This window comes from Alosa pseudoharengus, unplaced genomic scaffold (genome assembly GCF_046254945.1).
Source record: "Alosa pseudoharengus isolate Yale_2024_CS ecotype anadromous, Long Island Sound unplaced genomic scaffold, YU_APseudo_1.1 YU_APseudo_1.1_scf_15, whole genome shotgun sequence".
Classification (NCBI taxonomy): domain Eukaryota; kingdom Metazoa; phylum Chordata; class Actinopteri; order Clupeiformes; family Clupeidae; genus Alosa; species Alosa pseudoharengus.
In genome coordinates, this window is record NW_027468620.1 from 7,202,431 (window position 1) to 7,216,171 (window position 13,741).

At 43.7% G+C, this 13,741-nt stretch overlaps 1 protein-coding gene across 1 annotated transcript in view; it reads right to left on the minus strand.

Moving 5' to 3' along the window:
- adgrb3 (adhesion G protein-coupled receptor B3) overlaps positions 1 to 13,741 on the minus strand; it is a 147,198-nt gene that overhangs the window by 18,734 nt on the left and 114,723 nt on the right. Inside the window, exons 17-18 of the mRNA XM_076286523.1 lie at positions 12,267 to 12,370; positions 11,856 to 11,958 (exon numbers count right to left, since the gene is read on the minus strand). Coding sequence (XP_076142638.1) covers positions 11,856 to 11,958; positions 12,267 to 12,370 — 207 coding nt within the window. The remainder of the gene's footprint in view (positions 1 to 11,855; positions 11,959 to 12,266; positions 12,371 to 13,741) is intronic.

Sequence of the window (13,741 nt, forward strand, 5' to 3'; positions counted from 1 at the left end):
CAGTTCCACCTACTGACCCAGGTAACATCAGGTGCGAATGACCCAACAATCCATCTTGAGGGGTGATGATTAATATCAAGATTCCCAAGATACTAGTGGTCTTCTGGCTCTCTCAATTGACATTATATGACCTAAGTAGAGTAGTGAAACTGGGCTGACTCCTGAAATTGCTGTGCACTGAATTGTTTGTTGCTTTATTTGGTGAGAAGCAGATGAAAGCGAAATCTGATAATACATTTTTTTGACAGATGCTTGAGATTGGCGGTCTAATTAACATCCTCTCATTTCTGCAGCACACACACGGCTGTCTGAGTTCCTTCCTGTTTGTGGAGAACGCTGCTCCATCCACCCTGCTGTTCATTCCCTTTGCTCTTGGGTAATACAAAATGATGGGTGGAAAAAACAACAGAAAAATACATTTTTGGAGCGTGCAAATCCTGTATGAATGCTATTATCAACAAGAAAATTAGCATGGAAGTGATCAAATCAAGCCTATCTACAACAGGATGGGATGAGAACGTCACCGTTTACTGCTTATTTGCTGCCTTTTATGTGCTTTTCATGTTCGTGCACCCAATGGAAGACTTTAAAACTACGGTCCAGATGTTCCTATGAACCTTGATTCTCCAATAACACCCACAGCTATATCAGCAGCAGCCACAGTCTCACTTGCCAAGCTCAAAGAAAGACGGGTACAATGAGGCAGCATCAATTGCCAAGCCAGACTGACAGAAGAGCCACGACTGCCATGTTGGTTACCACACACAGTGGGGGTCTCATTTCACACAAACAAAAGTCAAAGCAATTTTTGTCTCTCCAATACTCTTTTTTGCCACAGCGGGGCCACCGTAGTGTGTGAAATGTCCTCTTGCTGAGGATGTGGGGTTGAAGTTGAGATGATGGGGTTGAGGAGCAGTGTATGTGGTTGGGAATATATTCTGTCGGCTCTTGCCAAGCTGAACTAGGCGATAGACCATGCGCACAAGGCACCCTGTCCTGACCCACACACCCAGGCTTAGCAAAAAAAAGTTCTTTCACACAGATAACAAAAAAAAGAGAAACGATTCGGCTTACAGCAACTCGCATCAGAGTAGCATTCTTCTCCTTCTAATTGCCCATGATCATCGATTAAGCTTTTACAGCACATTTCAGTCTTGCAAAACGCAGATATTCCAACCGTGAGCGATCCACAGAGGACTGTGAAAAACCACGGACGTGTGATGAAGCACCGTGCCGTAGCTACAGATGTTAAAGACAGCTTTAGTGGTGCAGGGTCGCTCTCCCTCCCTGCTAAGCTGTGACATGGCCAAAGCACCTTAGTATCGCGTGGAGAGATGACACTGCATAGACGTGAGGCCAGGAGGGCTGGGTGAGGTGGGGGGGAGGGGGTGATGAGGTTGGAGGTTTGGGGTGGTGATGGTGGTGGTGGGGGGGGGGGGGGGGGTGATGAGGTTGGAGGTTTGGGGTGGTGGTGGTGGGGGGGGGGTGTTTGCTGATGCTGTAAGGACTTAGTTGGAATCCAGAGTGCACGTTGCCCTTTACAAAGGCAAATTGCCAGGAGACGTCGAGCCCAGCGAGTCTGTATCCATGGAAACAAGGGATAGGAGGTAAAGAGCATACTGCAAGGCTGACGTCAGATGGAGGAAGGATATGTTTGTCTGTGTGTGTGTGTAACAGTCTCCTTTAATAGCTGAAGCTAGCAAACAAATAAGAGTTAGGGTTGAAAAACATATGCCAAATATGGGTTAGGGTTGGAGATATAGACCAATTAGCTGCTGGTGTGTGGCTGGTGGCTGCAAGCCGTGCCCTCCTGCACGTAAACACTAGTCAACAATGATGACTGCAGAAGGAGGAAAAGAAAACCGCGGAGGAAAAGAAAACAAAAAAGAGAGGGAAACAAGAAAAAGAAAAGGGAAAAAAAGCAAACAGAAAGCATGGAGAGGCAGACATACTGCATACTATCACTACACCTAATTATGTCTTCTGGAGATGCGCATACATAATATGTGCATGCACTGTACTGTAGCTCTGCTGGGAGAAGTCAGGGCTTTAGCATACAGCAAGGATAGCATACAGGGCTGAGGCTGGATTGTCCATTCAAGGAGAAAGGCGCAGCAGCCAAGATGGCTGCATGATGCAGGGGCTGCTGGGAAGAAGGCTGGGTAGCATGGGAACAAAACATCCTTGTTGGGGCACTTGGATGGAACTATACGGATTGAATCATTTAAAGCACTGGCTCAAGTGTGGCAGTGCATTTGTGGCTGATTGTACGGGTCATATTTAAATGCTGAGAAACATCTTCCATAATAGTGTATGGAAAGAGTCCATCTGCAACGAAGAAGGATTTGCACAGATATTGTTTCAATATTTTTTTCTATGTGTTTCCCTGCACTCCACCGGGGAATTATCTAATCGTTTACAAATCAGGACAAATAGGCTGCATGGACTAAAATAACAGCATGGATCGTGTTCCAGTACTTCTCCCCTTACATAACTTCTCTTGATATTGTGCTTCAGAATTGATGTCTTCATTGTGTGTGCTATTGTGTTTTTGCGAACAGTTGCAACCAACATCAATCTCCTCTTCTACATCTGTCCTTGGTGTTGTTTAGTTTGGAACCAGCCTTTAAGATACAACATATCTGAGCAGGTCTATACGCATGTGTGTACTCATGTATGCATGTATGTATGGATGTGCGTATGTATGTACGCATGCTAATGTACATCTGGGCGTCACTCAGGATAACATGAAAGACTAATTCATTTACACTGTCATTTAGACTGTCCCAACTGAATTTACTGTGAATAGTTTAAAATACACTGTAGCTGTATTACTGTCATCTGCATAGATTTGAACTATCATCTGATGAAATGGTGCATTCAGGCTGAATTGGACAAATCGTTCCACATTATAAGTCAGCCACTGCACTCAGTCTTGGATGAAGGCCCTGTATTCACATAAGCATCAGGTAGAAAAGCGCTGTGCAAAAATCACAAATATTGACACTTATGTGAATGACAATGCCGTCTAAACACTGCTGTCAAAGAAGCCTGTTGCGTTTTCCTATTTTACAGGCTTTTACCGTGTTTTTATTGTCCATTTCCCTTTTCAGTGAGCTGAAAACGCTGCATCACCTTGCATCAAAAGGGGAGAAATGGCAGTGGTTCTATGAAACATTTTGAAAGCCATCAAGCTGGATTGATATAAAATGTGGCTGGCTATGTCATTTCAAAACTTTCCGCAATGCGCTTGCACTACCCACACAAAACAACACCCACTCACATGGGGTGAGACTGTCTCTTCTGATCTGTCAAAAATATCTACCTCCATGCTACCTCCTACCACCATCTTTCACTTTCCCTTTCTGTGTGTGTGTGTGTGTGTGTGTGTGTGAAAGTAACACATAGCAAGCCATCATGAACACAAACATTGGTAGATATAGATGTATTAATAGGCCTACATTCAAAGTGACTGCACCAAGGCCAGAACTAGGTGACACACACTAAAAGGTTGTGTGAGGGTAACCCCAGTCAACCTACACTGTATGTTTTGGCTAAGGGGTTTAACAATGGCGCTTCTGCTGTTTAATGTTTAACTAAATCAATGTGTATATCCTGTAGAGCACCATCAGGGGACCTAAAGCTATGTTAACACTGTGTTCTCCAACGTATGCTGCTGATTTATTCATCGCTCACCTCTTGAACTACAAGACAGTGGTCTTACTCAGAAATAAAAATGCAGGTATGGATCTAAAGATCATAAAAAAATACAGTCCCCCCCTCTTCCCTTCTACCCCTACTCCTAATATTCCCTTTGCCACAAGAAGCAACCTCGAGAAAGGGGAGGAATACATTCAGCTCACCCCCGCGGTCTTTAAAAAGCATTCATCATGCTGGCACATTCTGCATTGGTAGGCCAGGGAGGGGCCTGGCATACCGCCTCTGATTATGGAGAGTACTCTCCTCTCTCCTCCTCTCTCTTCTCTCCTCTCTCTCTCCTCTCCTCTCTCCTCCTCTCTCTTCTCCTCTCCCCCCTGTGTTTCATGGCGTGTTATCTGATAGTATGTGTACTGCATCTCTGCTTTTTCGCTCGGATGGGCCTGGGGACGCCTCCTGGGGAGGATTTAGTCTGAGTTTAAAGCATTTCCGGGACGCTATAAATAGAACTGTTGATTGCAGGGGCAACTATATTTGAAACGGCCCACGGGGCAAAGCCAACACATAAAAAAAAAAAAAACGTGACGAGGTGCACACGCCAGGGAATTGCAATCCGTCGTTCACCATATGTTCGACAAAACGAAAAATCATAGCAAAGATGTTGTTGCATTTTGCCACTGTACTTCCTCACCAAAAGACACATGCGGTGCAGTGGCACAGCATTGCAGCAATGCATAATACTGAATTAATAATTGACCCACCAGCATAGCACTGTTAGTCACAAAAGGAGGCACAACAGTGGTTGAGTTTGTCTCATCTTCACACATCAACATTGCATTCTCACTGTTGAGTGGCTGAGAGGATAGGAACGCAGGAACTAATGGCCTCTCACCTTCGTACCTTCTCAAGAGGAGTTTATGTCCTGAAAAACAGAGCCACCTCCCTCACTTCATAAGCAACTAAACCTCGTCTCCAACATTTAACAGCTGCGAAAAAGCACCTGCATCCCGCTGCTTCTAACAATTCTGCCACTCCGAATCCAAATTCCAAAAAGGCTTTTGTCTAATAATTGTGGGCTTCAAAAACCCTCTCAGGCCCATCTTGAAAGCTTTTTACTCTAACCGGAACAAACAATGAGCTTTTAATTGTGCCCTCCGGGAGTACTCCATGAACAGCACACAGGTCTCTTAGAGACTGAAGTACTGCACACAATGTCAGTCCGTTGATACTCCTTTTTCGCCTGTCGTACCTATCCTATACCTGTTCTGTACACCTGCATTAACATACTCATGAATATGAACTAAACTAACCAAAGATGAATGCAATGGCAATCCACCTCTGATGGAGTACATCCAAGGCATGCTCTAGGATGTTTGTGTCCATATAAATTCTGTCTTCCCCATCACTGTTATCATTCATGACAAATATGTTACCAGTCCTGTGAGGGTGAATGTTGCCATCACAGCACAACAACCCACTACAGGAAAAGCAAAAGGGCACTTTACACCACAAATTATTCATAAGAACACCTATACATTTCTTTAGGGCCTAGATTGATAGTAAACATGTGACATAAAGGGAGGAAAGGAAAGGAACCCCCTTCATCTGTAATATCACAAAATCACATCCCAGGCAGGTTTTTCAGAACAACTTGCCTTCCTATGAGAAACCACAGCTGACACTGTTGTGCCTACTTATGAAAGAGCGAACAGCCTTAAGTATTAATGTTGTGGTGCTGGAAGAGACGAGTACATTTCACTTTTCTCCAGGACATCTAGTAAAGCGTTGGCCTTGTGATATAACACATTACTTATTCATACCACAGAAATCAAATATCCTTTGGAAAAAATGAAACATGCAAATAGCGAGTTAGCCTATTGGTTTCGAACACTGATTTCCAAGCCCCCCAGAGAACACGGGTTCTTTTTTTTTGGTCAACACATCCATAAACGAGTGACAACATTCATACGCTCTCAGTTCTCTCAGACCAAACTTAAAACACAGCATGACCTCCAAAATGTAGATGTTACAAACGCACATCAGAAAAACACGGCAAGGCTTTAAAGTGTAATGAATCTAGAGACCTCTTAACTACAAACAGCCAAACTGGAGTTAATAATACATCCACTGCAAAGGCCTTTAAATATCCTTCCATTAGAGCTGAGAAGTCTTTCTGACTCAAACACACCGCTTAACAACACCCTGAACAGAGCTCTGGCATGCTGTAGTCACCTGACATGGATTAAGCCCCATTAGCCAGATTTAGCAAAGTCGACGCGAGTTTGGGTTGCACACCCCTTTACAAAAGTACCTCACACTCACTGCCATTTGTAATGAGCTCAGAGTAGTGCAAATCTCTATTAGGTGCCCCTCCATGTCTGTCCACAGTCGTATCGGCCTCATTCTAATCCAGCGCTTAGTCACAACAAGGACGGCATCCCCAGCCGAGAGAGCCTCGCTAAGGGGAACGTCAAATGGGATCATGGGTGAAAACTCCCAGCCCCACACTAAACACGGCAGCTTAACACCCTTTACTCAAGTTGATCACACAGTGGATTTGGAAACCATTCAGACCCCTTCACTTCTTGCATACTGCTGTGTTGTGAATGTGATGCTACATCTCTCTTGACCATCACAGCCCATAACTCTTGTCCATATACTCTACTTAACAATGCAATGTAAGACTTTGGTTTGGTATATTAGGTAGATGGTAAATGTATTACAAGTTATTGTTATTACAATGTGTCTTGCTAATAAACTGTCAAATTGTCAAAACTAAAATCGCTCATGCATGAAAACAAGTACTGTAAATAGGAGTACACAAAGGCCACATCTTTTCTATGTAGAGAAAGCTTGCTGTGTGTGCAAGGCTAGATGTGTTTGTGTATGTGATAGGCTTAACTGACAGTATTTAGAAGGAGTGTGTCAAAACCTGACAAGCGGTATTGTGCTGGCATATAGCTAACAGTCACAGACAGATTCCTCTCTCTTCTTTTTAAACCCTCACAGACAACAAGCCAGACATGTCTCTTTGTTTTCCCACATTGTCCTGGCTAGATTAAGAGACAAACAGACTGAGAGAGAGAGAGAGAGAGAGAGAGAGAGAGAGAGAATGACGAGAGACATACGAAGGTGACGCTATAGACAGTCACTGCTCCCTATGGACACCTAGACAACAAAAGGATGATTTTTCTGCACTGTCCCAAAAGCCATCAATGCCGAAGCCAGTAACACACACACACACACACACACACACACACAGACACACACACACACACTCACCAGTGCACAGAGACACACTGTCACGGTAATTAACCACACCACCACACACAGCATTTACCTGTGGAATAATCCAGCCTTTCAGCAGACCATTTTTGCCCAAGTGTTTTTTTTTTTTTAACAGATGAGAGAGAAGCTAATAATAAACATGTTGGTCTGGAAGAGCTCAGCTACAGCACCATGGAGACAGGACGGATGCAGCCTATCGCCTACTGGTCGGCCTCCACACATTTAATAGCCTGAGTGCCCATCGCCATGCCTGCTTCCAAGCTGGTGGCAAATTCCACTACCTTGGTGGGAGACTGGCCAAGATAAAAGCTACAGCATTATTTGGGCACCTTGTGCTGACCATTTTAGCCATTTTCCACACTCTCCCTCCATTTTTGTTCCTAGTTGAAGGGCACTGTGGTAGAGCCGCTAAGTAAATGGCTTGTGCTCTAGCAACTAAAATGTCTACCTTATCTGACATCTGTTATTATCTGTTATTTTGAAATAACTTTCTTTTTTTGTCAATTAAGCCAATTACTAGTTACAAAATTCTTTAAAGAATATCATGAAAGCACCACAAAACATTGTGATTTATACTACTCTGTCATAAGTAAAAACCTATGTCAAATATCTGTCTTTACTAAGGGAGAGTGTGTGACCTGTTAACACATGACTAAAGAGATTTCATCATTTAATATTTAGAGTTTAGGGGTGTCGTCAGACTGGATCCCGGACTATGCCACCCGTAATGAACAAGCCCGATGACGGGGTGCTTGATAAGTGCTGACAAGCCTTCAAATCAACTCAGTGTGAGGACAGGCTGGAGGCTCCCTGTGACCACCATGTCAGGTTACTGAGGCAGAGCACGTCTAAAGCGCCGGCTCCAGATCCATTCAACTGGAGAGTGGACACGACTTTCGCCCCTCTATTCCACAATCACACACACACACACACACACGCACACCCCTTCAACAAATCAACTGAGGACCAACAGTCTCTTTAAAAAAATTGCAGTGTGACAAATAAACTGCCATGCAGACCCTGGTTAGCATAAGAGAGATGAAGGGAAGGGCCAACTTTAAAATGGCCCTCATGACAAGAGCATTTAGAGCTTGCCCTCGGGAGAGGCCAGTGCTCTGTTAATGGGCAATCAAAAGAACAAACATGTGACTTTGCTTCTATCAGAGTTAATTACACATTAACTGTCTGCGGCAAGGCATTTCCCAATATGGCTGGCGCCACTACCTTTATTTACCCCATCCTATACCTATACAGTCTGAGAATGTGAGAGTGCATTTCTTCAACAAGCACATCAGATAGATCTTCAGGCAGCCAGTAATATCAACGGCAGCGATACACACACCAACACAACGCCTATTTAAGTCCATGTAGGAGCCTAGAGGGAGGCTGTCATAACCAGGCTTGATGGTGGCACTCCAGGCCTCTGAGTATGCAGGTGCTCTTCTTCACACATGTGCTAAGTGCACTGGCTCCCCCTGAAATGGCTGCTGATGGACCCATGGGTGCCCGTGGATATGCCTGTAATAAAATGTCCGTGTGACACATCGATGTGTCACTCCTCTCGGCTGTTGACTCACACAGCATTGCATCTGTGCCGACAAATGACAATCTCCCCTGAACAGGAGCGCGAGCCCTCCACTGTGGTTAGCTCACTTATTAGCAATTTTTAAGCAATGAACCTCCAAAAAAAAAACATGATTTCCCAGACAAGCTTGTAGGGGCTGCTGAGGACAAACCTCTTTTTCTCATTTTGTCTACGTAAATGAGGGCATTGATGCTGTATTTCCGGTCAGAACATAAAAAAAGAATGTAGGCCCTGTGATGTAGTTCCAAGATTGCTTGAAATAGAAAAGTCAGTTAAGTGCTTCTATAATGACACATTTCAAACAGCAACACAGCATTTCACTACCTTTCTGCACCTCGCTGACGTCAGTGCCTTGGAACAGACTTCTTCTCAGCCCAGTATGCGCCTCTATAAAGAACGCACTTCACGGTGATACTATTCTTGAGAAAGTGCACCAAAATTCTCTGCACTTAACCTCTGTGTGACATTTAGAAAAGCTCTTTCAACGAAGTGATTTCCACACTTGTGACTCTAATCCAGGGCTCTCATCTCGTTTGAACTTCTAAACAGTCAAAAATGCTCAACATACATTGTTTTTAAGCTTTGATCTTTAGAAAAAAAATGAGAATGTCCTCCCAATGAATGGGTTTATGTACTGTATGTCTGCCAAACTGCATCAGAGTGTTGACAGAAAGGTTGCATCCCTGACCCTTAAAGAACTCCCTTTAGAGTTTTCATGGATTCCAGAAGCAAATCCCTGCATTGCTGTTGACACCCATCTTCCAAATGAAGTAGGCCAAAATCTCAAAAGCACATGTACTGTTTCACATGGGCAACCACTTCAGATGCTTAACAGCAGCGAGGCATATAAAAAAGGGAACTACACGCTTCTGGGTCACCCTGCTGCAAACATCATAAACGACCCAAAAAGACAAATAAAAATCAACCCAAACCATCAACGCCACATTGCCCCTCTCGTCTGAAATAAAAAAGCAATATGACTCATCAAAACTTGTTTTTCATGCTAGGTCTGCTCATTATCCAAACAGAACTTTAATCCTTGCACACCAGGATTCTCTTTTCATTCAATCAGGAGAGCAGAGAAAATTACTGCAACTGTAGCATCTCAGCAATAATTAAATTTGGGAAGAAGCCTTAACTATAGATATAAATGTGTGTGTGTGTGTGTGTGTGTGTGTGTGTGTGTGTGTGTGTGTGTGTGTGTGTGTGTGAGAGAGTGATAGATAGATAGATAGATAGATAGATAGATAGATAGATAGATAGATAGATAGATATGCATACATGTGTGTAGCCATCAACAGAATATAAAACAATACACCTAACTGTTTCTAGAGTAGACCAAGAGCGCCAAAGAATAATGGAAGTGTTAATATAGACCTGATCAAAGTCCTGACATAGAAATGCACCATCTCAACACCATATTACAGTAACAACCAAATAACACGAAAAGACTGCAGCAGACTCCTGCCAACCAGATGGGAGGGCTTGAAGATTACACAGAAAGAGCCAGAGTTGCCACAATGTTTCAATGGGGCTGCTTTTCTTGAGCATTAGCACTTTGTAAGTCAGACTTATTTAATTCCCTGATCTGGGATGATGTCTGAATGAGACTGCTGGGCGGCTGAATGCAGGGATCTTTCTTTTTTGCACATTTGCAATCTGGCTCTTACTTTAATGAAAAAGTTCAATAGGTTTCGGGAGTAATCCCTATGCGCCCCGATGCACCAAATGAAATGATTTTGGGTTTTAAAAAAAGTGCCTTCCTCTAAAGCAGTTCCATGTGGAGAGACGTGAGGAAGGTATCACATCCTGCCAAACTCCTGAGTCCGGCCGCTGGTTCCATTAAGGCAGGGCATTAGATCACTTGGAGCAGGCATAGTCTTCACTAGAGACCTCCATCATTTAAAACAGCTATAATGTCAAACTAAACCCCTAAATCAAGCATTTCTGTCCAGAATGATATGAAGTCTCTTGGCCACTTAACCATTCGACTTGGTTAATTATGGAGACATAGATTTCAATGGGCCGTGCCCTCAGATGATCGAAACATTACAGTTTTATTGGTAAGTATCCCTTTTTTGGAGAAAACCTTTTTCGGCCAAGTTCTTTCTTCATACAAGAAAAGTCAATCCCATATTGGATTTGGGTTCAATCAATGATTTCTAACCACTGTGATCCTGATTTCCTCAACAATGACTCATACTCTACGATCCCTATCCCCTGAACTCCATCAAAGCCTTCACTATAAGCAAGATGTCATCATGTGAAAGAGGCAGAGCAAGCAAGCACTGTCTCTTCTACATCATCAAAAATGCTCTCACAGAATGACTTGGCACAATCTCTGAACAACATTCATACCCACTGTCAACGGAGCACTGGTCATTTGCCATAAGCAGATGGCTCCGATCCCTGAATCAATGCTGTCCACCTTTTGCACCTCTCCCATTGATTTAGCCTAAAATGCAATGTTACGGGACTGACCCAAACGGATCGCCTTAATCTCCTCATTGGCCCCTACTCACACAAAGCACAGCCAAGCTCGGACAAATACCACTGTAATTCGCCAAAAGCTGTGCACAGATACATTTTATCTGGGCAACTAGGAACACGGCAGCTTTCACTGACATTTGACAAATTTGTGTTTCGTGTCAGTAGGAATGCTGTAAAGTGTCAACATCTGGACAGGTAGGTTGGACCAAAAAAAAAAAAAAAAAAATCTAGGGCATCCATCTTGACGTCATTTGTGACACAATTGTTTTCTTTCTCATTTTTTGTTCTTGGTGCTGAAGATTAGACCCTTGGGTGGCACCCAGTCTGGAGACTGCTACGAGATTAGACCCTTGGGTGGCACCCAGTCTCAAGACTGCTACGAGATTAGACCCTTGTGTCTCAAGACTGGGTGCCACACAAGACAGCATCATCATCAGTGTGGCATGTGAAAGCAAACAACACTCTAGCTTCACAGCTGCCAAACAATCCAACGAAGCCTGGAGGGGTAGGCCACACTTCACACAAACTATACACACACACACACACTCATGTCACACACATACACACACACACTTTGAAAGCATAGCCAGAAATAGCTTGTGAAATAAGCACAGGTTTCAGCAAAGCACACAAGCCCAATACGGTATAGATATAACCCAGACAAAACCACACAAGTGCATGAATATAATTTAGATAACATATTCCATCTTCTCTTTGGAAATACCATTCAAAAGACAAGATAAATCACACAACGTAAACATTCACTGTATTCTGTCTATGTGTACACACTGTCCTTTTGATAGATAAGAATAGAAATTGAAAAATGGCTACTTACTGCATTGTGAGTTTGCGTCTGTCCTACCAAGATGAGGATGTTGGAGCAGATAATGGACAGACAGAAGTTAATCAAGATGATTGACCGCTCGGACCTGATGTATCTAGAAGAACAACAACAATAGCAGCACAGGAACAAAGTCAATAAATCCGGATGCTTGATTGACAACTAGCATCAGTTTACGTCACACAAGCAGTGATTGCATTCCTCCAGTGGCATGAGGTTTCATAAATTGCTGCTGGTCGGTGACATTTAAATTGAGGCATGTTGATGGCACATCTTAAGGGGGGGGGGGGGGGGCATGGGGGGGTCTGTTGTAAAACACCATGCCAGGTGCTGAGCAGTGGCTTTCTCAGCAGGACCATATTAAAAAAAAAGCAATCTGCATTGTGCTCATTAAAATGCACCTACCTCCAGAGCACGGCATAGACCACTGCCAACGTGATCAAGGCCAGACAGGACAGGCCGCAGCCAATGACCAGTGTCACAGACGGAACCCCTGTGTACTCCATGGTCTGCGAGAGAGAGAGATAGAGAGAGAGAGAGAGAGAGAGAGAGAGAGAGAGAGAGAGAGAGAGAGAGAGATCACAAGGAGAGCCAGGACTTGTTTCATGTGATGGCCACAGTAGCCTTTTGCCAAAGAAGCCACAACATGGCTGAAACATGATCAATAATCAAGAGCACAATAACACATAAGATGACACTGTGTTCAGCGCTCAGCACTGACACTCTGGCACAGCACCGTTTTGAAATCTTGTCCACTTTGCAGCCATGCAACAACATATAATAATTTAATGGAAAGGGGATGGCTAAAGAATGTTATACATCACATTAGCAAAGGTCTACCTGCAATAAGAAGCAAGACAGGTGATAAACAATAGGGTTATTATTATGAAACACACTTCAATATAAGAGTATTCATCTTAAAAATAGGTAATAAATAGACCTAATACTGTGTCATCATACAGCACAATGTTAATTTAACCCCATAAAAGACATAAATGACAAAAAACAGAAGTGATAAACGTTATTTACTGTCGGGCCCACAACTGTGCTATTCCTGACCTCAAACCCAAGCCTGTGTGCTCACTATCTCAATCTCCTGCTGTATTCTATTCTACTACCCTCACCCATCATGCTAGCAGAAGCTGCAGTGCTACCTTCCAGCGTTATCAGCCTGCTAGGCCTTTATTGATGGCTCTCCTCCTCTGAATCCCACCTGACATCGGTCCTCTGCTTAGCGCCACCCCTCCAGGGGGCCACAAGTCATCTTGACATATCAGCAGCGCATTCGCAATGAACAGAGTTATTAAACTTCACCCCTGCTGCATGTAAATAAAAGACAACACTGACATCTCTGTCACCTTAGCAACTGAGCCTGAAATATGTCTAGAAACATTTACGAAAACATCACAGGAGATAGAACAAAAAAAAGAAGGGGGAAAAAAACTGACCCCATTTTGTCACCTGTTACAGCAACCATCTCTGCTGCAAGCAACAACATCTGCTTTACTGGGACTGCCATAACATGACTGATATCCAATTAGTGAGATGTGATGAATAACAAGCTCTTGCATGCACAGGGCATCACACATGAACAGAGTAAGCATTTCCTATTGCTTATAGCCCACCCCACTTCAGGGCCAAGTGCACAAACCAACACGCTCATCAGAGGAGCACACGACTAAGACACAACTAAGATGTCTGATCTGGCATGATATGGCAGATAAAACAGGTGCACTACACAGGAGACATAGAGAGCATATGAATGTGTAGGCTACTGCATACAGGATAAAGCGGCATAAACACGCGCGCGCGCGCGCGCGCGCACACACACACACACACACACACAGAAGCGCGGTGTAATGCATACTCCTGTGTGGAAG